The 27,685-nt window shown below is 47.1% G+C and overlaps 1 protein-coding gene across 4 annotated transcripts in view; it reads right to left on the reverse strand.

Moving 5' to 3' along the window:
* ACAD10 (acyl-CoA dehydrogenase family member 10) overlaps nt 1-27,685 on the reverse strand; it is a 524,903-nt gene that overhangs the window by 76,099 nt on the left and 421,119 nt on the right. For all 4 annotated transcript variants that reach the window (XM_078667441.1, XM_078667438.1, XM_078667440.1 and 1 more), the window contains one exon: nt 22,395-22,532. In XM_078667441.1, the coding sequence (XP_078523567.1) occupies nt 22,395-22,532 (138 nt within the window). The remainder of the gene's footprint in view (nt 1-22,394; nt 22,533-27,685) is intronic.

Below are 27,685 nucleotides of genomic sequence, written 5' to 3' on the forward strand. Positions count from 1 at the left end.
GGAGCTAGAGCTGCTTCCCTGCCGTACCAGTTAGAGGGATAGCTGAGGAGGAAGAAGAGTAGGGGGAGGAAGACTTGCTGGTGTACTGCACCCCGCAGAGGCTCTCTGCCCTTTCCACTGTAAGATCTGTACAGACGATTTGCCTGCTGTTGCTGCTGCTGTAGCTGCTGCCTGGCACGAAAGGACAAGTTACTCACATATCCATGAAGCTTGCGATATCCGAGGCCCCTGGACTGAGACTTGAGACCCAAATATCTTGCTGCGGCTCTACTGTCTTTAACGCGCTGCAGCACCGAGTCTGCTTTTGCCCCAAACAGGCGAAAACCATCGAATGGCAGATCTATCAAGGTGGCTTGGCCATCAGGGGAGAACCCTGGACCCCGTAACCAAGCATGCCTCCTGGTAGCCACAGATGATCCCATCTCCTGGCAACCAAATCAGCAGTGTCCAGACCAGACTGTATGACCTGACGGGCCACGGCCTGGGCATCTGTTAACACCTCCGAAAAATGCCCTTGAACTTCCTCTGCCAGTTTCGGAAGCACCTCCCTGGCAGAATCCATAAGGGAATGGATGTAGCATCCCAAAAAGTACGTACCATTTGTTGATTTGAGAGCCATAATGCCAGACGAGCATACTTTTTTTGCAGATTGCTCCATACGTTTTGATTCCCTATCTGCACGTGTAGTTGGGAATGATCCTGCAGACTCCTTCGAGGAGCATGAAGCCTGGACAACCAAACTTTCTGGTGATGGATGAGTGGAGCCACCTTGTACCTCCTTGTCACAGACCTGGACACCACTGGATCAGTCATAGGCTTCTGCCCCAGAAATGGAGAGCTGTGGGAAAAAAGAGAACTGACATTAGCATGCCAACGAGGTCTTCTTATGGCTCTGATGACGTCACGTGGAGTCACATGGGGAGCCATACCATTGTGACATCCTCGTGGGAGAGCTGAGGAGAAAAGTTTCAGTGGGATGCTGCACATGGGGGTAATTCATATGGTGAGGAATCCACAGGCAGAGGTAACCATCATAAAACAAATGTACAAAAACCTGTGCACATAGGATGAATGAACAGCTGATGATAGACACGTTAGTGACATCCTCCTGCTAGACGCCGCCCCACCTCCGGGTTGTGGGCTACATGGCTGTGTACAGAACAAAACAGCAGAGAGGACAACGAGGAACCAGGAATGCAATAGATGTACCAAAAAATCCGATGTACAATAAACCTGCAATAAAAATTACTTTACAAAAAAAAAATAGGATGAATGAACAGGCTGAGAAGCAAGAGGAATTTGTTATTGGTCCGGAGATATTCTAAGCCACATTCAGCAGTTACAGTGAATATTGCCTCACATGAAGGGGTCTCCGTCACCATGTTATGCTTGGATGCCAAGATAGATTTCAATAAACTGGTTTGGGAGTTAATATGAGACACACTATCAAATAAAATCCCACAAACTGGTTGTTATTGTGCAGTGGACCAACAGCCAGAATTCTGATTTCATGGAAACAACTGACTCATGTTTCAGTCACAGGGGGCACATGGGAGGAGGTACATCACCAAGGATGTCTGCTGTTTTTATGGAGCCCTTTACACAACTGATTGGGGAAAGCTAAAGCAGGAAGACGGCTATGCACAGCACAAGATACTGAATTCAGAGCTAACTAACTGCCATGTAGCGTTGGTTTACTATCTTCTGAAAGGGGTACCAGAATCAACCAACGAAATGATAAACAGGAGACAATATATGGTGAAGAGCAGCGAATGTATCCATATGCATGGAGTAGAAAGCACAGGTATATAAATTAAAGGTAAAGGTTGTATCTAGCACCGGTAAGGTGCGGGAGCAGTGGCCGGGAGTTCAGACAGATGCTGGAGGGGTTGCAGACACCGAGGTACATTTATTTATTAGGTCTCGCCTGTCAATGCGCATGCGCATTGAGCAGAGCGAGACTATAGGGGTTTAAACAGAGCTTACCTAGACTGGCGATTTGATGCAGTGCATGTGTACTTTTAACTCAATGCGCAAGCGCAATTAGTTAAAATGCGCGTGCACAGCATCAAATCGTCAGCTTGGTGCCGCCAGCAGCTCTTCCCGCTCCGCCCCCTGCTGCATCAAAGGCTGTGCGCTCTGCCTCAGCCCAGCCATTCTCCTCCCCTAATTACCCCCTGCTGCATCAAAGGCTTTTTCACGGCCGGCCGGCCGTGCTTTCAGTTTCACGGCCGGCCGGCCGTGTCTTCTTTTCTTTTTTCATTAATTGAATGCGCTCACAGCTGCAAAGGTCTGCGCCCTCCGTCACTGGTAATCTCCCCATCTCTTGCCCACAACGAATGGATAACCAAAATGTATAAAACCGCCTCATGAGTGCTGCAAAGCCCACGGCCCCCCTCCCCTCCGACAAACTTTAAGAAATCCAGGAATGCTGGTGATTTCATCTCAGTCGTTAAGAGCCCGCAGCGTCTCAGAACCAGCTTGCTTTTTTTTTAGTCATGCCATAAGTATGCGCTATATCCACATCCACATCCACATCCACCACCACATCCATATCCACCACCACCACCACCACATCCACCGCATCCACCACCACCACCACCACCACATCCACCACACCCACCACCACTACATCCACCGCACCCACCACCACTACAGGTGACCGTCTTAGCTCGCTCTGAAGCGGTCGCTCCCCACGCTCCCTGACCTCCAGAATTTACAGCGCTACACTCCTCCCTGCAGCCTGGTATCGTAGCGCTTGGTGCTAATTACTAGCTGAGCTTGCATTGCCTGAATTCATTCTCGTAGCGCCTGGCATTGTAGTGCTTGCTGCTTACTGTTAATTGTTGGTTATTGCTTATTGTAATTTGCTCAATAGCTTGTAATATTCATTGCTAGACTGTTCGCATCGCCTGCATTTGTGCCTGATTGTGCCGCTTCCACTGCTCAGATCATAGCGCTATCTCGGCTGTGCCCCTGTTTCGCTTTCTATTTGTGCTGCCATTTTGTTGTTGTGATTCCTGGCCAGTCTCTCCTCCCCGCTCCCGCCTCCCAGCTGACCCTCCCTCCCACTGATACAGAAGGCTGACCCCACCTCGACCAGAGCTGTGACCGTCTTAGCTCGCTCTGAAGTGGTCGCTCCCCACGCTCCCTGACCTCCAGAATTTACAGCGCTACACTCCTCCCTGCAGCCTGGTATCGTAACGCTGTAGTGTAGTTCCTATTATCCCAATAGGCTCTGCGCATTGGAATAATACCTTCAATAGTATAGGCCTAGACCAGACGTTAACTAGGTCTACTACTGTCGATATTAGACTTAAAGTTTTGGGTTTGCCAGCTAGCTCAGAGTTCACTAGAAACTTTCTTGAATAGGCAAGAAGGAGTTGAACCTCCCTGGATAGACAAGAAGGGATTTAGTTTCTGACAACCATAGAACATGACAACTTTGCTCTCCCCTAATCAAGAGTGTATCTCTAGAGTCGTGTGAAAACAAAAGACGACTTATTTTACTCAGTCAGTACGTGCATTCTTAGTCTCACCAGATTGTAGAGAAAAGGAAGAGACGGGCGTGTTCAATAAAAGATGTTATTTATTGATCAGTCTCTTTTCTCATACAAGAGAAATGGATCGATATTATTGCAATACTTATGGTTAAGTAAAGTGCATACAATAAAAGCAGAAGTATAAAATAATACTGTAAAAACATTGATATGGTTTCTAAGCCATATGAAGGTTTAAAATGAATAAAATGAATACATACACATTTACATTGACTAATCGTACTCAACTGGTGTTTCTAACTACGCCTACCCCGTGTACCTGACCTAAGCCTAATACGTGGGCGGGAGTAGAAAGTTACAGTTTAAGTTAAGTTTGTTTTGCCAAGTGACTGACTAAAGAATTCTCTGCAAGGGGTTATTCAGTTCTGTACCTGGAATCTAGGATGAATGAGGGATGGTATCTCTCGTCTCTGGTCTCGATATTCCAGGCTGCCTGCGAGGGCTACCCGGAAGCGCCGGAGCTGGATTTCTCGGCAGGAGAAAGCAGCGTCTCGTTCTCAGCGCGTCAGGAAGGCGGGGCTGCGCCAGCGGGGTCTGCTCTGCTCTGGGCTTCGGCAAGTCTGGCTGCTCCGATCTCGTCACCACCGCGTGTGTTTGCATAGGGCAATATCGGTAATATTTATACCTTTAAGGTGCCGAGATTGACGTAAGGATGGACATAGATACGTCAATAAGGATGTCATACGACCTGGTCGTTAGCACATTCTTTTGCTGAAGTTCTCGGTGAAATCAAAACAATGGGCGCAGGGTTTTTCCCAGGTCTGTCATAGGTTTGATTTGTTTTGAGAACTCCGTATGCCTTATCAGGGGCTGGAGGAATATCGCTTGTCTAATTAGATGGCAAGGGTTATGACCTAATCAGATAACACGTTCCTGTGCCGTAGTGTGGCTTTATCAGATAACGGTTCCTGCATCATGGGGGTTTTCTGCCTCATGGGATGGCTGCTAGTTAACTTGTTAACCAGAATAGGGTCAGGAATAGGGGGATCGATACAGAACCTATAGGAATACATCACACCCACTCCACGCTAACTATGGACATATTTACGAATCTATGCATAGTAAAACATACTGTAGAGTATCGTGTATACCTTACCACCCCAAAATACATAAATGCATTTTGAAATTATCAAATATACGGAAAAAACAGTCACATGTAATATATGCACTCAAGCTGTAGAATAATCCTAAAGTAAGCACGCATATCTATACATTATCACTAATTTGTATATGAGAATTTACACATGAAATGGCTCTTAATACAGAAAAAAGTTTCGAGACCATTCCATCACAGAATAAAATAATTATGAACATACCAGCGGGCAGCTAATGTCTATAAAGTATCTAAAAATAGAAATTTTAGTTCTCTAAGAATAGTTCTTACTTTAAGCAGAAAATAAGTGTCCCGAAAAAGTCGTAAAAATACTTTGGGGCTGCTGAAAAAAAATTGCTGTCCGTGAACTGGAGGGAAAATTGTTCATGGTATTCTGCTATTCTAGTTGAAGGCCAAATTCAGGGAACGCCGTGTGCGAGCTTGCTCAAAAGTCTCTATTTCTGCTCTGGTGAGAACATCATATCATTTAGACTCTCGAAAAAGTTGTCAACAGCTTCCTGGGAGAGTTTCACTAACTCGGAAAAAGATGTAACCATGCATTCGTGCGCATGATTGTCTCCATTGACGTTTTGATTAGTATTGCTGACAGAAGGTCGTACCTGATCAATGCTGCTTTCATCTTGAACTTCACTACCCCTTAATCATAGTGGTGAAGCTTCCACGAATGCCGTCATCAGGATTGGTAGCCGTTGAGGGCAGCACAAAGCATGAGCCTTTATTGGACTCAACAATGTTTCTGCATCCATTGGCGCATCTGATTGTAGAGTCAGACAGGTGTCTAACACGCATTCTTCTCCGCATAGCAAGCACCGCAATACAGGTAAAACAAATCGATGCCACATTGGTCGAAATGAAAGAAACCAAGTCATGTTCAGGTCTCTAAGCCGGGATAGTCCCAGGATTTTTGATATCCGGTCCCGGTATCCAATGGCTAGGATTGTTTCTTCCCTTGTCGCAGGTGTTTTGTCTGTGACATGGTTTGCCATAACGAAATATAAGGAATAGGATTCCTGCAATCAGTCCTAAAATGAGGGGAAGTCCGCCAAAAATCGAATGGACGAAATCTGGAAAAATACCCAGTATGGCTTTGAATGGTGTTAATGCCATCGAAAATACTGTCTTAAATACTTTTGAGACTCCACTGGTATCAGAAATATTTAAGATTTCATTCAGGATTTCTGCGAAATGTATGGGGGAATTAGTTGATAATAAGGAGTGAATCTCTGCAGTCGTCCTTGCGACTAGGAGATCATACGTTTCTTTTGATGACGTGAGTCTGGTCGGCGTCTGAAGAAGCACTGTTTTCATTCTGCTTAAAGTATCTATTCGAATAGAAGTAATTTTCAAGTTGGGCCATGCCCTTGCCTCCCTGTCTGGAAGGGAGCTGGGGAACAATAAGCGTCCACAGCACTTGACCTTCGCAGTCGTAGTTACGAGATAAGGAGTCCCGGGCATAAGACTACAGCATCTGCGATCTACAATTAGAATGTAACTCCCATTATAGAGTCTTTGAAAGAATGGTTCTATCTCTGTTGCAGGTGCGCCTAGCTGGTGACATGAAAGGTTATTTGAGTTCCCTTCACAGGCTCCATGCAAACTAATTCCATTACACAGAAGTGTACCGCTCAGTGACATTGCACAATTATTGCCACTAAGAAACACTTTCTGTCCTTTATTACTGACACATGCATGTGAATAGGGCAAGTTCCATGTTGTTTTAATGTACCCCTTTCCCAATTTTTCGTACATGCCAGCCTGTATATATTTTTGGCAGTATTGAAACCTGAAGGTTGATATTGGAATATTTATTATCCCATGTATTATCCATTCACTGACAGGTCGTTCTGACATTGTCACTGGTAATCTCTCGAGTTTTTCAATGCTCAGGATTGTATAATCAGCACCCTTCTGGGCCATACTGATTTGTTTATCAGTAAGGTTAAAGATATTGAATAGTGACGTTGTGTTGATTAAACGCCAAGGCACATAGCCTGAACGCAGATTTTGTAACGTCCAGCCAAGCTGTACAATAGAACGCAATTGAGACTGACCGTGTTGTAACAACAGCAAGTCTTGCGATATTATGTCGATTGCTGAAGACACAATGCTGTCAAGAGAAAAAATTCTGGAGGACAGAGTCATTAACCCATTGTCCACTACAGAAAGTGATTTTTCCAAATTAATACGGTCAATTTCCCGTATTCTTTCTGCTGTCTCAATTTGAGTCACCTTCCAGGCCTCGTTGTATGCTGCATATACAGAGGCTGCTATGAAACGTTTCTGACGCTGTTTGCGCGGTCCCATAATGAAATCACGCAAGTCAGCACCATCAGTAAGTAAAGTTAGGTGTTGCTTAATTTCTGCCAGTGTGGAAGTTTGTAGCCATTGAAGGCATAATTTGCCCACACTGTAGGTGGTTATTATTCCTGGGTGTTGTCTTTGGGAATATCTAGGGTCTGGCCTGGTCATTTTGAACCCCTGTGTTTTGTTCAGGAATCTGTTTTGACAGTTATTAGTATCTGTGGGCCAGATCAACCACTGTTTCCAATCAGCATGTTTTCTGTTTTGGTTTAATACATAATTTACGTCTATCTCTTCATCTGTGGAGCTATTGCTGTTCATTGTTTTTGGAATAGACGGTTTATTTAAGTCTTTGATTTTGGCTAAGCCAAGACAGGTAGTTTGTTGAACAGTGTCATTTAAAAATATAATTTGTTCTGGGATCATGCAGGCTCTAAACAAAGATTCTATACCCTGTACTTGCCATTCTTTTGTACCCCAAACACTTTTTACTTCAACATTTTTGTCCCAATAATCAAAACCAAAAGTATTCATTTGTTCAAAGAATGAGTCTGAATATATCAATTTCGTGTTTGTTATCATGGTCTTTGTCCCTGTCTTATTTGACAATTTGAAATAAAATGTTTCGGCATTACTTGTGTTAAAACCTGAAAAGTATGAATATTTGTCATAAACGGTTCTTGAGCTTCCTTTTGGAGGGGTTGCACAATGTTCCCATTGATTATAATTTAAAACATTTCTAGGTTGTGCAGATCTATGTAGAAAATGGTTACCATAGTGGTTATAACAGTACATACTATCATAATTTGTCGAACCCTGCAAATAATCATGTTTGGTAAATTTAGCAGACATCACTAAGTCAGACATCATATTATTTATACTTTCAAAGTCCCAATCATCAGCAAATGAGTTTGGTTTTACAAAGTCACTCAACGAGATCTTAATTTGGTGTGGATATTTCAGGATTTCAACCGGACCATAAATTTCGTAGTCAGTTTTGTCCCATGCTACCCCACCCGGTATAGGATTGGCTGTGAAGTTGACTGAAGAAAGTTCTCTTTTCTCGACGTGTGAAGATGTGTGTGGTTGTAGGATCAAGTTGATTTTCTGACTTGCTGTGTCCATTTTAGCATATTTTCCCTCAATGAAGCGTCCCAAAGTTAGTACCATGATGAGCCAAAGTATGAGGATAAATGCACCAAAACCCACCCAAAATTCAATCCATGGAGAAATTAGATATGTTTCTTTCAGTTGTTTCAAAAGTACTTTAACTTTATCTTTAAAGGTTTTTGTTGATGGCTGTGTTTTTGATTCAGTGAAGCCTTCAGAGGAATCATCGAAGTTTATGAAGTAGCCGGATGCAGTTCTGTCAATTGTTCCAATTGCTTCAGGATTACTGTTTCTTGCATAGTCGTTTGTTACTTCATTATAGATTGGTGTGTCTCTGCTAAATGTTTTTATTTGGGTTTTCAGAGGTCTAAGTTCCATTGCATTGTTGCATAGTCCTTGTTGTAGTTCTGTAGGCGTTTCGAATGTGATTAGCCTCTTAGATTGAACCTCTGTGTTAGTAGCAAATCTTGGTTTTCTACTACTTCTCGGGAGTCCACTTGGCCTACTATTTGTTATCGGCCACATGTTGTGGTTTTACCAGGTCGATGGATACAACTCGGTTCTCCTTTTTACCAGCAAGCGGCGGTAGTACAACTGATCTTGTCCCGTTGACAGACAAGACAGGAACTGCTTTTCTGTAAGAAGGCCCAAATTCCTTCTTTACCGCGATCTTTTCTCTGACTAGATCCCCGACTTTTGGAATCCAGACAGGTCTTGCTGGGACAGGTGGTGGTTCTTCAGTGGTTGTTGGCTGCTGTTTCAACTTTATGTTGCTCAGGTCTTTTCTTGTTTCGTTTAAGTCCTGCAAAATAGCCAAACGATCTTTGATATCAAAGCATTTTTCCTTCACCACTGAAGTCTGACTGTCAAGATCTAAGACTAACATCCTAGTTCCAAATAATAATTCGTACGGACTGAATCCCTTCAGAGAATTTCTTGGCAAGTTATTTAGACTACGTTGGACACTTATTAGATGTTTGACCCACCCAGCTCCCGAACCTAATATCCTTTCTGTTATAGATAGCTTTATGCCTTGGTTTTTTCTTTACACCATCCCGTATCCCTCAGGAAGGAAGTGAGAAGAGTCCCGCTGTGCTATGCTCATTTGGCCATGCTTCCCCTCAGGCTGGAGGGCTAGAGTGAAAACAATGGTCAAACGTAGCATGCTTCTAGCGTATATGCCATTTAGACTCGCAAATCTTTGTATAACAGTCCAGACGTCAGCCGAGTGCTGGTGATCTACATTATAAATGGAAACTAGCCTGTATATGTTAATCGGACGCTTTGCTTTTTACTGTTGATCTTTTCTGGAGTGAAACGACACGGTATTACACCGTTTCTCTCACCACTGCGATTTCTGTTACAGTTTGGGCAGTTCTTTACAAAAATGGTATGATGCAGGCTCATGCCTGGCCACCAGTACCTTGATTGTAATTCTTCCAGAGAATCTTTTAGTTTGAGGTGTCTTAGACCCTCGCCCATATGTGCGTCTGCTATTAACAAGTTTCTCCTGTCCATGTTTGGAATCACTCTATCCCCCACTCCAGGGATTCAAGCAAAAGGGACGGAGTTTGCATCGATTATGTATGTATAATTGAGTGGATAGTTGATCGGTAGCGCTGAGCAATCGCCTTTTGATGACGTTTTCACCGCCAGCACTGTTTCACCGTCAATATACTTCACTGTACGCTTTTTTCGAGCTACGGAAGCCGATTTATTTGCTACCGCTGTGGCTGTCTCAGCCAATGAATTCCCTGCAACGTGAATGCCATCACGCTGATGACTCAGTGAGTGTGTCACGTGAGTCTTTGGTAGTTCTTTTTGTAAAAGAGCTATTTGTTCCCAAAGCAGTTTTTGCTTTATTGTTGCACCTGTGTCATCTTTGTAACCGTTTTGAATCCATGTCTGCAAATCGTTGTTGTATGATTTGACGCAGTAATATGAATCGGACACTATAAGTGTCGGGAATTCGCGATCCGCATTATCTAGCGCCATTTTCAATGCTATTATTTCAGTCTGTTGTTCTGAATTAGTTTCTACTGAGTGTGTTTTTGTTAATAGAGGTCTTAGTTTACCTCCGCGCCACACTTCTTTTGTAATCTCACATGTTGGGTTGTATGCTTGTTCTCCCCAAACGGAGGGTTGAGCATGTCCGTCTGTATAGATTACACAAGCGTATTGTCGTAAGGGCAGAATGTCGATAGGCAGAGGGAATGTTCTTTCATATTCTAGATTTTTCAATTCCTTTAGTTCCGGATCAAAGTAGTAGTATACTTTGTCCGTTGTAATTGAATTCACCCATTGTATCCATTCCGGATTCAATGTTGTTGTTGGTAAATTACAAGGTGTTGTTAATGCCTCAAAGGCTGATTCTGCTGTTCTGACTATGATACGTCTACCGTCCGCTTGATCTTTTTCTCTAGCTATTGCGGTTTGAACTGCATGAACCATGTTTTCTTTAATGCTGAATTTCTTTTCACTTTCTGTGTACAAGTGTGATTTTAACTGGATTTTGTGAGGAGGAGAGTCCTCATCCCATCCTACATGATTTTTATATAAAGCAGGAGCTTGAGCTACTGCCCACTTTCTGGCAAGTGTGTATTTTTTATGAATTGGGATATGATTTTAGAAGGCAGGCATAATTATTTCTTCGCCATGAGGGCACTCCCTGACAAACTCTGGTGGTCAGTCTTTTTCAGCTAGAAGGATGTCATAGCCCTTGGAGAGATTATCCCAAATAGTCCCCTTATTTTTCTAGTCTTATCCCCTTCTATACGTAAAGTTATTTCATATATTTTGTGAGGTTTGCTAACTCTGGTGTCTGCAGTTTCCACTTGAAGATATTCATTCATGTCCACTGTCTCCAGAAGATTCATAAGGACTTTGCAAGCTATGCTCACTTCTGCTGCGCTGTCTAGCATTGTCTGAGCCCATTCTCCGTATTTCAGTTGTGTCCTCAGTATTCTCGGCATTGTTAACTACCTTTAGACTGTCTACCTTCTTTTTTGGAAATTGTAATTTCTTTTTTAGATGAGCAGGTTCCTTGTCTTTGGACTTGGCGTGCTCTTCTCTTTGTTCTGATCGTCCTCTTCTTTCCGATTTCTGCGAGGAAGTCTGAAAAGATTGAGAGGGACGTGTATCAATGTCTTGATATCTATCAGGCTTCTTTATATTATCCCTATTTCTAAGGTTATATCTTTTCCCAGAGGGGTCACTTTGGGGTGACCTGTGTCTTTGGTTTGGAGATTTTTCTCTCCGCCTAGGAGACCTTCCTCTGGACTGGAATTTCTTTTCTTTAGGATTGGATTGTTTGTTTCCATCCCAGCTCTTTTTTTGTGATGTTGAATTATTATTAAAAAATATTTTTTCGGGACTTTCAATCAGTTGTGGTTTTACTGGTATTCCACCTAAACTATCTCTACCTAGTTCCTCATAGGATTTTTCTATAATTCTGGCAATTTCAGCTGGTTGGTCTGCTATATCTGTCTCCTTTAACCTCTGGCGGATCGCCACATTTGCTGCTTCTCCCTTTATGTTGGCTAATAATATAGCCGAGACCTGCTTGAAGTCTTTTAGTAATTTCATACCAAGAGTTAAAGCGGGTTCTGGACCGTATTCGTCTTGAATTTGTTTTAGCACATCTGGTATTACCGATATGGATGGAACACCGTGCGATTTTGTGTAGATGGAAGCAAAGACTGTACCCCAAGTGTCACAGTCCTCCACGTGTGGTGCGATTCCCATTGGAAGACAGATAGTCAGAATCCTGTGTTTTTCTAACGGGGTGGTGTCTGGAAACACCGCCTCTATTTGGGTGATTTTTTGTGCTAACCAGAATGGTATTTGTTCCCGTTTAGCTGGTACCTTACCTAGGCAGGATTGTATGTTCTGTGGTGTAATTTTATTTGTGTTCCCCTGATGAGGGGTCAGCTGTGGAATTTTAATTGGTGGTTGAATTGTTGAAGTCCGCATCACATATTGGACTAATTGTCTATGTAGTTTTATTAATTGTTTTAGCTGTGTTAAAAGGTTTGCTGCAGACATCCCATCGATGTCTGGATGTGGTGTGTATCCTGCTAGAACCGGCCACGTTGCTCCTGGTCTACCTAGTGGACCGAGCCTGGTGATGTGATTATTATGTTTTAGGGCGCCATTAAATAAGAGCAGATGCTCTTGAAATTTAAGTGGTACTTCCACCTCCTCGAAAGGAGTGTACTCATTAGGAGGGTCTTCTGTTTTGTAATAGTGGAAGTACTTTGTTACAGCATTTGCTGCTGGAAAATGTATCCATGAATAATATACCTCTGTCTGCCGATATTCGTGTGCCTCAATCACGAATATGACTGTGCCACCTCTTGATGACCGGGATGAGTATTATATCCGGGTCTGTGTCTAGCAGTGCATTATCAGCTGCTGCGAGTTCAGTTGCTATCCTAACTGTCTCTCTTTCTTCATCACTGTCTACCATTTTACCGACAGGAAGGTTATTTAGTTTGTTTGCAGATCAGGTTTCTTATGGAAACAAAGATTAGATGCACAATATTTTGGAACAGTGTATCCTTCAACGTTGACTAAACCAAGGACCATACATAGGAGTTTCCTCCTGCGAGGTCTGGCGGATATTACCTTTTACCCACTCCAGACGTCTTTGGAGTATTATGGGAAAAAAGGGGTCTGAGTGAAAAAGCACGACTGAGTTACTCTAAATGTCTTACGTTAGTTTTATCGCCCTTCCAAACGCGTTGGGCGCCATGTAGTGTAGTTCCTATTATCCCAATAGGCTCTGCGCATTGGAATAATACCTTCAATAGTATAGGCCTAGACCAGACTTTAACTAGGTCTACTACTGTCGATATTAGACTTAAAGTTTTGGGTTTGCCAGCTAGCTCAGAGTTCACTAGAAACTTTCTCGAATAGGCAAGGAGGAGTTGAACCTCCCTGGATAGACAAGAAGGGATTTAGTTTCTGACAACCATAGAACATGACAACTTTGCTCTCCCCTAATCAAGAGTGTATCTCTAGAGTCGTGTGAAAACAAAAGACGACTTATTTTACTCAGTCAGTACGTGCATTCTTAGTCTCACCAGATTGTAGAGAAAAGGAAGAGACGGGCGTGTTCAATAAAAGATGTTATTTATTGATCAGTCTCTTTTCTCATACAAGAGAAATGGATCGATATTATTGCAATACTTATGGTTAAGTAAAGTGCATACAATAAAAGCAGAAGTATAAAATAATACTGTAAAAACATTGATATGATTTCTAAGCCATATGAAGGTTTAAAATGAATAAAATGACTACATACACATTTAAATTGACTAATCGTACTCAACTGGTGTTTCTAACTACGCCTACCCCGTGTACCTGACCTAAGCCTAATACGTGGGCGGGAGTAGAAAGTTACAGTTTAAGTTAAGTTTGTTTTGCCAAGTGACTGACTAAAGAATTCTCTGCAAGGGGTTATTCAGTTCTGTACCTGGAATCTAGGATGAATGAGGGATGGTATCTCTCGTCTCTGGTCTCGATATTCCAGGCTGCCTGCGAGGGCTACCCGGAAGCGCCGGAGCTGGATTTCTCGGCAGGAGAAAGCAGCGTCTCGTTCTCAGCGCGTCAGGAAGGCGGGGCTGCGCCAGCGGGGTCTGCTCTGCTCTGGGCTTCGGCAAGTCTGGCTGCTCCGATCTCGTCACCACCGCGTGTGTTTGCATAGGGCAATATCGGTAATATTTATACCTTTAAGGTGCCGAGATTGACGTAAGGATGGACATAGATACGTCAATAAGGATGTCATACGACCTGGTCGTTAGCACATTCTTTTGCTGAAGTTCTCGGTGAAATCAAAACAATGGCCGCAGGGTTTTTCCCAGGTCTGTCATAGGTTTGATTTGTTTTGAGAACTCCGTATGCCTTATCAGGGGCTGGAGGAATATCGCTTGTCTAATTAGATGGCAAGCGTTATGACCTAATCAGATAACATGTTCCTGTGCCGTAGTGTGGCTTTATCAGATAACGGTTCCTGCATCATGGGGGTTTTCTGCCTCATGGGATGGCTGCTAGTTAACTTGTTAACCAGAATAGGGTCAGGAATAGGGGGATCGATACAGAACCTATAGGAATACATCACAACGCTTGGTGCTAATTACTAGCTGAGCTTGCATTGCCTGAATTCATTCTCGTAGCGCCTGGCATCGTAGCGCTTGCTGCTTACTGTTAATTGTTGGTTATTGCTTATTGTACTTTGCTCAATAGCTTGTAATATTCATTGCTAGACTGCTCGCATCACCTGCATTTGTGCCTGATTGTGCCCAGATCATAGCGCTATCCCGGCTGTGCCCCTGTTTCGCTTTCTATTTGTGCTGCCATTTTTTTGTTGTGATTCGTGGCCAGTCTCTCCTCCCCGCTCCCGCCTCCCAGCTGACCCTCCCTCGCTCCGCTCCCCTCCACTATCCACTTATGACAGATGCTTTTGCGTGCAGCGTTCACGCGCAGCGGACGCGCCCCATGCGCGCCGAAGGTGCGCCAAAGGTAAGCCCGTCTACGCCCGTCCGCGCCTGTACCGCGCCCAGCGCCAGACCCCCTGGCCCCCGCACTATCCACTCCACCCGCATAACGAACGCCGCCGCAACCCTTTCTGCACTGAACCCCGGCCGACCACCAAACTGCTACCGAGCCGCCCCTGGTCTCACCCATGGACCCTTCACCTGCCATTCCTGTAAGTTCGACTGCACCAAGATCCACACCAAATCCACAAACTCCAAACAGAGCTCCGACACTAACTACCTGGAGTGCATCCTGCTCAACACCCGCTCAGTCCACAGACACGCCATTAACCTTTGGAACCTACTAGACACCACAACACCGGACGTAGCCTTTCTTACAGAAACCTGGATGAACGCCTCATCAGCACCCTACATCGCCGTAGCCATCCCGGACGGATACAAGATCATCCGAAAGGACCGCATCAACCAAACAGGAGGAGGCATCGCCATCGTCCATAAAAACACCATCCGCATCCCGACCAGTTCCGATGATAACCTCGTAGCCGCCGAACACCTTCACTTCCAGATCCACACCGATCCCAAGACCACACTCAGAGGCACCCTCATCTACAGGCCACCAGGACCCCGCACACAATTCAGCGAAGACATCACTGACTTCATCAGCCCACACGCCCTCCCTTCCGAGGACTACATTCTACTGGGAGACATCAACTTCCACCTGGAAAAGAAAAACGACAGCAACACCACCACCATTCTGGACAACCTCGCCAATCTCGGACTCAAACAACTTGTCGACACCCCCACCCACTATGCCGGGCACACGCTCGACCCAATCTTCACCTCTAGCAAGCACATCTCCTTCAAACACACCACAGCTCTCCATTGGACGGACCACAGCTGCGTTCACTTCAACTACAAAAAGACTACAACCCACAACCACTCTCAACCAATCCCCCGCAGAAACTGGAATAAAATCACCACCGACCAGCTCTTCACATCACTCCACCAAAACCCTCCTACTATATCATCGGACCCAAACCTTGCAGCCACCAACTTCACACATTGGATCACCCACAGCGCTGACGAACTAGCACCCTTGAAAAAACATCAAATCAAGCCAGGTAACAAAAAAGCCCCCTGGTTCAACGATGACCTTAAGAAATCCAAGAAGATCTGTCGCACCCTCGAAAAAGCCTGGCGAAAAAACCCAACCATTGACAACATGACCACTTTCAAAAACGCTACCCGCAAACACCACCAACTGATCCGATCCACCAAGAAATCAGCATTCAAGAATCGACTCGACAACAACACCCACAACAGCAAGGAACTATTCAACATCGTCAAAGAATTTACCAACCCCACCGCCGGCACCAACGACATCACTCCCTCTCAAGACCTCTGCGACTCCCTAGCCTCTTTCTTCCACAACAAAATCGCCGACATACACAACAGCTTTGTAAACCAGCCCGGAGAACAGCCCACCCCACCCACTTCTGAACATAAACCCCCCTCCAACAACCTTTGCGCATGGAACCCAATCACCACTGAAGACACCATCCGCCTAATGAACTCCATCCACTCAGGATCACCTACCGACCCATGTCCCCACCACATCTTCAACAAAGCTAACCCCATTATCGCTCCCCATCTCCGAGACGTCATCAACTGCTCCCTCAACTCCGCTACCTTCCCGGAAAGCTGGAAACATGCCGAACTCCGCGCCCTTCTGAAGAAACCCACAGCAGACCCCACTGAACTTAAGAACTACCGCCCCATCTCGCTCCTCCCATTCCCTGCCAAAGTCATTGAGAAAGCCATCAACAGTCAACTCGCCGCCTTCGTCGAATCCAACAAATCCCTCGACCCTTCACAGTCCGGCTTCCGAGCCAAACACAGCACCGAAATCGCACACATCGCAGCAACAGACGACATTCGAACACTACTGGACAATGTAGAAACAGCTGCCCTCATCCTACTTGACCTCTCCGCAGCCTTCGACACAGTCTGCCATAGCACCCTTATTCAACGCCTCAGAAACGTTGGAATACAAGGAAAAGCATTGGACTGGATCATCTCGTTCCTCGCCGGAAGAACCCAGAGAGTCCGCCTCCCCCCTTTTAGATCAGAAGCCACCGACGTCATCTGCGGCGTACCACAAGGATCATCTCTCAGTCCCACCCTCTTCAACGTATACATGAGTCCCCTCGCATCCATCGCGCGCCAACACAACCTCAACATCATCTCTTACGCAGACGACACCCAGCTGATCCTCTCCCTCACCAAAGAAGCAAACACCGCCAAACTCAACCTACACGAAGGGATGAAAGAAGTAGCCGAGTGGATGAAGAACAGCCGTTAAAAACTAAACTCGGACAAAACGGAAGTCCTCATCTTAGGATCATCCCCCTCCGCCTGGGACGACTCATGGTGGCCACCGGCCTTGGGAAACGCACCCATACCCACGGACCACGCACGTAACCTAGGCTTCATCCTGGACTCCCCCCTCTCGATGACCAGACAAGTCAGCGCCGTCTCATCATCATGCTTCTACATCCTACGTATGCTCAAAAAAACCTTCCGTTGGATCCCCACCGAAACAAGAAAGACGGTCACCCACGCACTGGTCACGAGCCGACTGGACTACGGAAACACCCTTTACGCTGGTACCACAGCCAAACTACAGAAAAAACTCCAACGCATCCAAAACGCCTCAGCCAGACTCATACTAGACATCCCCCGCCAAGCTCACATTTCCGGTCACCTGAAAGACCTACACTGGCTCCCCGTCAACAAGAGAATAATATTCCGTCTCCTCACCCACGCACACAAAGCCCTCTACGACCTAGGACCCGAATGCCTCAACACGCGCCTTTCCTTTTACACCCCCACCCGACAACTACGATCGTCCAATCAAGCCCTCGCCGCTGTTCCACGCATCCATAGATCCACCATGGGGGGAAGATCCTTCTCCTACTTAGCGGCCAAAACCTGGAATTCCCTCCCCACCCACCTCCGCCTTACACAGAACCACCTATCCTTCAGAAAACAACTAAAAACTTGGATATTCGAGAATTAAAGTTCCCCCCTCCCTCAAGCGCCTTGAGACCCTCTGGGTGAGTAGTACGCTATACAAATGCTAAACTTGAACTTGAAACTTGAACTACATCCACCACCCCATCCACCACCACCACCACCCCATCCACCACCACCACCACATCCACCGCATCCACCACCACCACCACATCCACCGCATCCACCACCACCACCACACCCACCACTACATCCACCACACCCACCACCACATCCACCACCCCATCCACTAACCACCACCACCCCATCCACCACCACCACATCCACCACCACCACCGCATCCACCACCACCACATCCACCACCACATCCACCACCACCACATCCACCACCACATCCACCATCACCACATCCACCACCACATCCACCACCACATCCACCATCACCTCCACATCCACCATGACATCCACCGCCACATCCACCACCACCGCATCCACCAACACCACCACATCCACCATCACCTCCACATCCACCTCCACATCCACCTCCACATCCACCTCCACATCCACCACCACATCCATCACCACATCCACCGCCACATCCACCATCACATCCACCGCCACATCCACCATCACATCCACCGCCACATCCACCGCCACATCCACCACCACATCCACCGCCACATCCACCACCACCACATCCACCACCACTACACCCACCACCACCACCCCATCCACCACCACCACCGCATCCACCGCATCCACCACCACCGCATCCACCACCACATCCACCACCACATCCACCATCACCACCACATCCACCACCACATCCACCACCACATCCACCATCACCTCCACATCCACCATTACATCCACCGCCACATCCACCACCATCACATCCACCACATGCACCACCACCGCATCCACCACCGCATCCACCACCACCACCACATCCACCGCATCCACCACCAACACATCCACCACATCCACCACCACATCCACCACTTCCACCACCACCGCATCCACCACCACCACCGCTTCCACCACCACCACATCCACCATCACCTCCACATCCACCATGACATCCACCGCCACATCCACCACCACATCCACCACATCCACCACATGCACCACCACCGCATCCACCACATCAACCACACCCACCACCACCACATCCACCACCACATCCACCACATCCACCACCACCACATCCACATCCACCACCACTTCCACCACCACATCCACCACCACCACATCCACCACATGCACCACCACTTCCACCACCACATCCACCACCACCACATCCACCGCATCCACCACCACCACCACATCCACCATCACCTCCACCTCCACATCCACCACCACATCCACCACCACCACCACATCCACCACCACATCCACCACCACATCCACCACCACCAAATCCACCACATGCACCACCACCGCATCCACCACCACATCCACCACCACCACATCCACCACATCCACCACCACATCCACTTCCACCACCACATCCACCACCACCACATCCACCACCACCACATCCACCACATGCACCACCACCGCATCCACCACCACATCCACCACCACATCCACCACCACCACATCCACCACCACCGCATCCACCACCACCACCACATCCACCATCACCTCCACATCCACCTCCACCTCCACATCCACCATCACATCCACTGCCACATCCACCGCCACATCCACCGCCACATCCACCGCCACATCCACCGCCACATCCACCGCCACATCCACCACCACCACATCCACCACCACTACACCCACCACCCCATCCACCACCACCACCCCATCCACCACCACCACCGCATCCACCACCACCGCATCCACCATCACCACATCCACCGCATCCACCACCACCACATCCACCGCATCCACCACCACATCCACCACCACATCCACCATCACCACCACATCCACCACCACATCCACCACCACATCCACCATCACCTCCACATCCACCATTACATCCACCGCCACATCCACCACATCACATCCACCACATGCACCACCACCGCATCCACCACCGCATCCACCACCACCACATCCACCGCATCTACCACCAACACATCCACCACATCCACCACCAGATCCACCACTTCCACCACCACTGCATCCACCACCACCACCGCTTCCACCACCACCACATCCACCGCATCCACCACCACTACATCCACCGCATCCACCACCACATCCACCACCGCATCCACCATCACCTCCACATCCACCATGACATCCACCGCCACATCCACCACCACATCCACCACCACCACATCCACCACATGCACCACCACCGCATCCACCACCACATCCACCACCACATCCACCACACCCAACACCACCACATCCACCACCACATCCACCGCATCCACCACCACCACATCCATCACCACATCCACATCCACCACCACTTCCACCACCACATCCACCGCATCCATCGCATCCACCACCACCACATCCACCACCACCACATCCACCATCACCATCACCTCCACATCCACCACCACATCCACCACCACATCCACCACCACATCCACCACCACATCCACCGCCACATCCACCGCCACATCCACCACACCCACCACCACCACATCCACCACATCCACCACACCCACCACCACTACATCCACCACCGCATCCACCATCACCACATCCACCGCATCCACCATCACCACATCCACCACCACATCCACTGCATCCACCACCACATCCACCATCACCACCACATCCACCACCACATCCACCACCACATCCACCACCACATCCACCACCACCTCCACCACCACCTTCACCATCACCTCCACATCCACCATGACATCCACCGCCACATCCACCACCACATCCACCACATGCACCACCACCACCACCACATCCACCACATGCACCACCACCGCATCCACCACCACATTATTTACAAAATTAAAAGCCATTGTTATTTGTAATATCAATACATCTAAGTCACGTAAATACAACACACATTGCATTACAAATGCTATAGGTGTCACATTTGCGAAAGTTAAAACTATTGACATTGTAACTGACAAAGCTATTAATTTTGCTATTTTCAAAACCAACACATAAATAAAAAAAGTGTCATTTACAATACCAATCGCTCAAACTTTCCTAATGCGAGATCTATTGCATTTCCAATGCTTGTTCACATGTGGTGGGAAAGTGTGGAGATAAAGAACTTTTGGAGAGATGCTCTGTCCAAGAGAGCACAGAGAGCAAATACTAACATGCAGTTTATCCATGAATTCTGAGATAGGTCTGCTGGGAGACACAGATAAAGAGGGGCAGTACGCACTTTCATCAAATAGGTAAACGTATCTCCTGCTCTTTGTTAGCAGCCATACAGACATTTGTTCACACATGGAAAGCTACCGATCCACCACTATCAGTATGTGATGGATTAAAGACTGGAGCTTCTGTGCGATGGAACAAATTAACAGCAATAATAAAGGACCAGATAGTGAGATTCGAGAGAATCTTGAGGCCATTTCAGACATTTTATGGGAGGTAATTGAAATTAGTGTGTTTGCACCCCTCACCGGCTCTAATTAACACAGCAGGAGTAAAGCCATCCCAGAAGGTTCCTCAGACTAACAGACTATGCTAGAGGTGAGTGTAATGCAAGCGGACAGGGCATTCAATGTATATGGTAATAGAAAAATCCATAAGCCTTCAGATAGGAGTTTAGCTGGGATGATGACATGTTGTTAAGGGCACGTACGAATTACAAATGCCTGAAATAGAGTGTTTTACATAAAACATAAGTTAATCTGCTCTGTTGGCAATAGATGTAGAAACACTTATTCATTTATTTTTTATTTTTACCAATGTAAGCAAATGTTTCTGATGTAAAAGTTAATTAAAGTAGTTTAAAAAACAGAAAGGAGACATTAAACCTTAAGTGCTAATACTTGTTTAAGGTGCAACAGCTGTAGGAATATCTTGGATCTTGTCCCGCACAGGCGGAATTTGGGGTAGCGGTATTTAATAAACTGTTTGAAATTCAGGGAAGAACAGAAACTCCAGTGGTAGACTTGTCAATCGTTGCAATTTCTGTAGAGTGAAGTTTTTCCATGGGTGTTTGAATACTATGCTATTGGCAGTAGTTTAACTGTTGATCATGAGACAGTAGTTCGAAGCAGACCCACCGAGCTCCAAGAGCCGTTTGGGAGAGATGGGTAGGAAATGATGGTCTTGAAGGAGTCATGCGTCTACAGACTGGCCAACATGTGAAGCTAGTGAAGATTTGGCGACTGTCCTAGAACTACTGGATCACGATGCTAGGTCTATCAGAACTAGGTCGCAGGAGACAGGTGAAATAGTGAAAAGAGTACAGCTTTGAAAAGCAGGAAGAGGAGTTTTTGACAGGAGAGAAGTATAATAGAGGAGGAGGTGGGAGGCATGTGGTAGGAAACATTACTTTTATTTTGGTTTGTAATGTCAAATAAAAAAATTTAAAAAACATATATTAAAAATTGGATTCAGTCCCCCAGTTCTCATGACTTAACAAAAAGTGCAGAGAGAATTCAAATCCCAAATTTTCCTGAAGGAGGCATGGGCCGAAATATTCCAACTACTGCCAGGGTGTCTAAACGTGCATAAAACATTCTATAAGTAAACAACCTGCAGCACACAGCTAACCAGTTCTCATACAGTAGCAGGGTTGCTGTGGCATCACTAGCCAGTCGACTGCGAGTATTCGGGACACAGTGTTATTCCTCCTGTGAGGCGGATGTTCATTACCTGCGGCTCCGTCATAGCAAAGCAGGATCGGATGGTGCCATCCAACAATGGCTCCAACCAGCGCTCCTTCTGTCCTTGGGTCCCATACCGAATCAGTACTTCCATGTTTCCAGTGTCAGGAGCCGAGCAGTTAAAAACCTGAAGAGGAAAACACAGCAAGCAAAAAACTAAACATAACGAATTATGTATTCAACCGCAAACGCCATGATATGTACACACAAGCAACGGTAAAGCCAATCATTTGGGCGTTTGAGTAGTGGACCCGTTTGAGGAACGTTACTGTACCACAGTGTGCATGTGCCACATGGAGAGCTGCGATGCAGTCTTTCCTCGAGGGCACCAGAGGCACAGCCTGCATGCAAGCTTTCCTCACAGCGACAGCCAGTAGCAGCCCAGGGAGCTGCAGTCTTGCTCAAAACACACACAGAGAAATAATATTATGCAAAAAGCTGACCAAGTAAAGTTCTGATCACCTCCACTCATTATGATGCACTTTACTCAAAGACTGTCAGCTCTTTCTTCCATTACAGCGGCTCACCTCTCCTATGTGGGAATCCTCCTTTGAGTACCAACTAATGTGTTGCATCTGTCTCTGGGAGGGCATAGTCCCAGGAGAGAGATATACTCACTGAGCAATGTAGGCACTCAACATACCTTAAGGTATGCTGTTGCTCTCCAAAGTCTGGTCTGTACTTTACCTTGAAGGGGTATCATGGCAAAAACTACACACAGAGAACCTGGTGACAAGAGGAGCACATGGTGGGCAGGAGTGCGCTGAAGTGCAGAGGGTCACAGAAGAAGGGGAGAGGAGGGGAAGCACAGAGAATGGCTTTAGATGGAGAGGCAGCGTCAGAATTGGGCTGGCAGAAGCAGGGGCCTAGCTTCAGGTGGGGCGTTTGGGGTATTACACCCCCTTAATAAATGCATTTTCAGATGCATAGTTGGATCCAGGTGCTTTCAATCGGGTATGTGAGGTGTCTGTTGGATTTTACCTGTGATTTTTGAATACACACACTGACAAAAACACATAGACGCTGACTAAACACACTCATACTCTCTCTTTCTCTTATCTCTGTTTTGAAAGCTCTAAAAAAATGTATTTTACAAAATATTGGGGTTCTCTCATTTAGTACTCCTATTAATCCGCATTCCTCTCCCTTTTCAGTGCCTCTTAAGCTCCTATGATGCGCCCTGCTTGTCACAGACTGTATTATAACATTATATGGCAGTGTTATGGTCTAGAAATGGGAGGCTCACACCGCCCCAATCTTACTGACCAAGCCACGCCCCTGGGCAGAAGGTATGCAGGGAAGCAGAAACAGCCTTGTAGTGACAGGGTTGGAGGTGCACCAGGCAGTAGGGAGAGCAGTAGTGGGCAAAGGTGGCTTTGTCAAGAGGGCCCGAGCTAAATGGAGGTGAAGCACAGAGGCAGTAGTAGGAGTGCGGGAAAAGGGAGCATTAGACCACATCAGGAGGGAGAGGGTCAACTGGTTTGTAGCAGAAGAGCAGGGAGTAATGAGGCCTTTATGGGAATAAACATCAAACCAGAACTGTTGCAGGAAAATGTATTGTATTGTAGCATTCCTATAGTGCTTCCTAATCCTTGATGGGCCCTCAAAGTGATGAAGTGGCATGTTAAAGTATCCCACGCATGCAGCAGTAAACAAAAGAAGCATGAGAGATTGACTTCTGTATGCAGCAAGCACAACTGAGTGTTTTGCAGTCTCTGAAGTAGTTTGAATCATGACCTATTGACAGTATTCAAGATAGTTTATTAGTTTGGAAGTACTAGGTACTATGGCGAGTGAGGCTCAAGGTTATTGTGGATGTGGATCCACAGTGGCCTTTAAAAGGGCGGGGATTCAGTACTTGGAACACACTAGATGCTCAGTTTAGACTTTACAGGACCTAGACTGGCATGGTAGAGGTTACACAGTCCAGTGTGCAGTGAACAAAGAGCACTTTTCAGCTTATACTAGGATGGTGTCTACAGAAAACCGAAAAAGTTGGCAAGTCATGGTAGAAGGAAAGGAGGGTAGCCCGGTCAGTGCTGCTGAGTGGCCAAGCGATGGGGCTCCTACCAGACTGCAGCTCCCGCCAAAGTTCTCGGCGGACCCAAGGGTGCTGCCAATGCAGTGTCTTCCCCTGTGACCACCGCATGCTAGGGGTGCCAGCCTAAGTCTCAGCGGCCTTCTTGAGGGTGGGGTCAATGCAGGCGGGCACAGCTTCTCGCTGCTGGGCTCTGGCACACTTGTGCCTGCCCTGACTGTCTCTTGGGTCTTGGGAGGCTGTTTTGGCCCCTCTACTGCCCCTGCAGGTGCGAATTCCTGCCCTGAAGACTGTCTCTTTGAGCCCTGGCTAGGCTGCTGCTGCTACCCCCTGCTGGGCCGAAGCTCCAGCTGAGATTGCCGGTAAGTTGATGCGGACATACGCGGTAGGGGCCCACTTACTGGGACTGCCACCATTGACTGCTCTATCTCTTGGCGATTAGATTGGAGTGGCGTAAAGTGACAGAGTAGCATTGTGTGGAGTGACAGAGCGGAGCAGACTAGCTTGAATGGAGTGGCACTATGCAGTGGCGTATAGTGGATTGGCGCACAGTGGAGTTGCATGAAGTGGAATAGCACAGAGTGGACTAGCAAACAGTGGAATGGTATAGAGTGCTGTTGAGTAGCAATGTGTGGAGTTGAGTGGCATAGAGTAGAGTGGTGTAGAGTGGCATATAGGAGAGTGATGTACAATGGAGTGTCGCAGAGTGGTGTAGAGAGGAGTGGCATAGATTGGAGTGGCATAGAGTAGGTCGGAGTAGTCTAGAGTAGGGTGGAGTGGTATAGAGATGAATGGAGTGGCATAGAGAAGTGTAGAGTGGCATCGCACAGACTTGCATTGTGTGGAATGGAGTGGCATACAATAAAGTGGCATAGAGTGGAGTGGTGTAGACTGAAGTGGAGTGGCATAGAATGGAGAGACAGAGTGGAGTTATGGAGAGTGGTGTGGCGTACAGTGGCTTAGAATGGAGTGGCATAGAGTGCCTGTGAATTGGAATTGTATGGAATGGTGGCATACAGTCGAGTGTCTTAGAGTGGAGTGGCATAGAGTAGAATGGAATGGTGTAGAATGCAGTGGCATGGAGTTGAGTGGAGTGGCTTAAAGTAGAGTGGTATTGACTGGCACACAGTGGAGTGGCTTAGAGTGGAATGGAGTTGCATAGAGTAAAGCGAAGTGGCCTGGAGTAGAATGGAGTGGCATAAAGTGAAGTAGAGTGGCGAATAGCACAGTGGGTTGGATAGCATGGAGCGGTGTGAGTGGCATAGACTAGGGTGGCAATGTGGGATAAGGAGTGGCAGAGTATAGTGCAGGGAGTGGAGACGTGGAGTTGAGTGGCAATGAGTGGCATGGAGTGGTGTAGAGCAGAGTGGCTTAGAGGGGAGTGGTGTAGAGTGAAATGGAGTGGCATAGAGTTAAGTGGAATGGCACAGAGTGGAATGGCACAGAGTGGAGTGGCTCAGAGTGATGTACAGAAGAGCAGCGTAGAGTAGAGAGGAGTAGAGTGGCTCCGAGGAGAGTGGCATTGAGCAGAGTGGCATAGATTAGAGTGCTGTGGAGCGGCATGGAGTAGAGTAGTGTAGAGTGGCAGAGTGGAACAGAGTAGCATAGAGTAAAGTGGAGTGGCATAGAGTGCTTCGAGTGGATTGGAGTAAAGTAGTGTAGGTTGGTGTAGAATGGAGTGGCATTGAGTGAAGTGGAGTGGCGTAGATTGAAATACAGTAGAGTGGAGTGAAGTGCCTTAAAGTGGCACTGTGTGGAGTAGAGTGGCGTACAGTAGAGTGGTGCAGAGTGGAGTTGCGTACAGTGGAATGAAGCGGCATAGAGTAGAGTGGAGTGGCATACAGCAGAGTGGGGCAGAGAGGGGTGGTGTGGAGTAGAGGGACAAGGAGTGGGATGGTGTGGAGTGGCAGAGTGGGGTGGAGTAGAGTGCCGTGGAGAAGAGTGGAGTGGTGGGGAGTGGTGTAGAGTGGAGTGGCGTAGAGTGCCATAGAGTGGAGAAGCATTGTGTGGAGTGGCGCAGAGTAGAGTGGTGTACAGTTAAGTGACACATAGTGGCACTGTGTGGAGTAGAGTGGCGTGGAGTAGAGTGGCGTAGAGTGGTGTGGCATAGAGAAGAGTGGCATAGAGTGGAGTGGCATAGAGTGGTGTGGAGTGCTTTGGAGTGGCGTGGAGTAGAGTGACGTAGAGTGGACTTGAGTAGAGTGACATGGAATAGAGTGGTGTAAAGTGGAGTGGTGTAGAGTGGAGTGGCGTTGTGTGGCGTGGTATAGGGGAGTAGAGTGACGTGGAGTAGAGTGGCATGGAGTAGAGTGGCATATAGTAGAGTGGCATGGCATAGGGTAGAGTAGAGTGACGCAGAGTAGAGTGGCATAGAGTAGAGCAGCGTGGCGTAGAGTAGAGTGGGGTGGTATAGAGAGGGGTGGTGTAGAGAGGGGTGGTGTAGAGAGGGGTAGTATAGAGTGGGGTAGTATAGAGTGGGGTGGTGTAGAGGGGGGTGGTGTAGAATGACATGGAGGGGCACAGAGTGCCAGAGAGTGGCAATGTGTGAAATAGAGTGACAAACAGGTTACTTACCTTCAGTAACGCATTATTTCATAGAGCCAATATCTAGCTGCATTTGTATTTCCTAGGCATCAGACTAGATTCAGAAACTTTTGAGTAAGCAATACCTCTGCGCGCAGCCAAGTGGCTCCGTTCGGTTCTGTGTGGTGTTGTTAGTCCGGATGCAACATCGTTGCCACCTAAGTAGGCGCCACCTAGGCTTGTGGACCTCAGTTACTTTTTACAACTTTCCACACCAGAAGCGCAGAGCCATGAAGTGAACTGACTAGTGTGTGTCCACACTATGGCCCAGGAATGGGAAGAACCCTAGCCCTAAAAATATGTCTGCAGAGCGGGGAGGCATGGGTGAGTCTGTAAGGAATCTGCAGCTAGATATTGTCTCTACCAGATATAGCGTTACAGAAGGTAAGTAACTTGCTCATCTGATAGAGACTTCTAGCTGCAGATTCCTTATCGTTGAATAGATAGCCAAGCTATAGCATACAGGAGGTGGCCTGCGGACAAATTAACTATACAAAGATGTCCTGCAGGACTGAACAGGAGAAGTGCCTGTCCTTGCGGACATGACAGTCCAGCCAGTAGTGCTTGGCAAACGTGTGCAGGGACGCCCACGTTGCTGCCTGGCAGATGTCTAGGACTGGAACACCACAAGCTAATACCGTGGTCACAGCTTTTCCTCT

The sequence above is a fragment of the Lissotriton helveticus genome, chromosome 11 (assembly GCF_964261635.1).
Source record: "Lissotriton helveticus chromosome 11, aLisHel1.1, whole genome shotgun sequence".
NCBI lineage: Eukaryota > Metazoa > Chordata > Amphibia > Caudata > Salamandridae > Lissotriton > Lissotriton helveticus.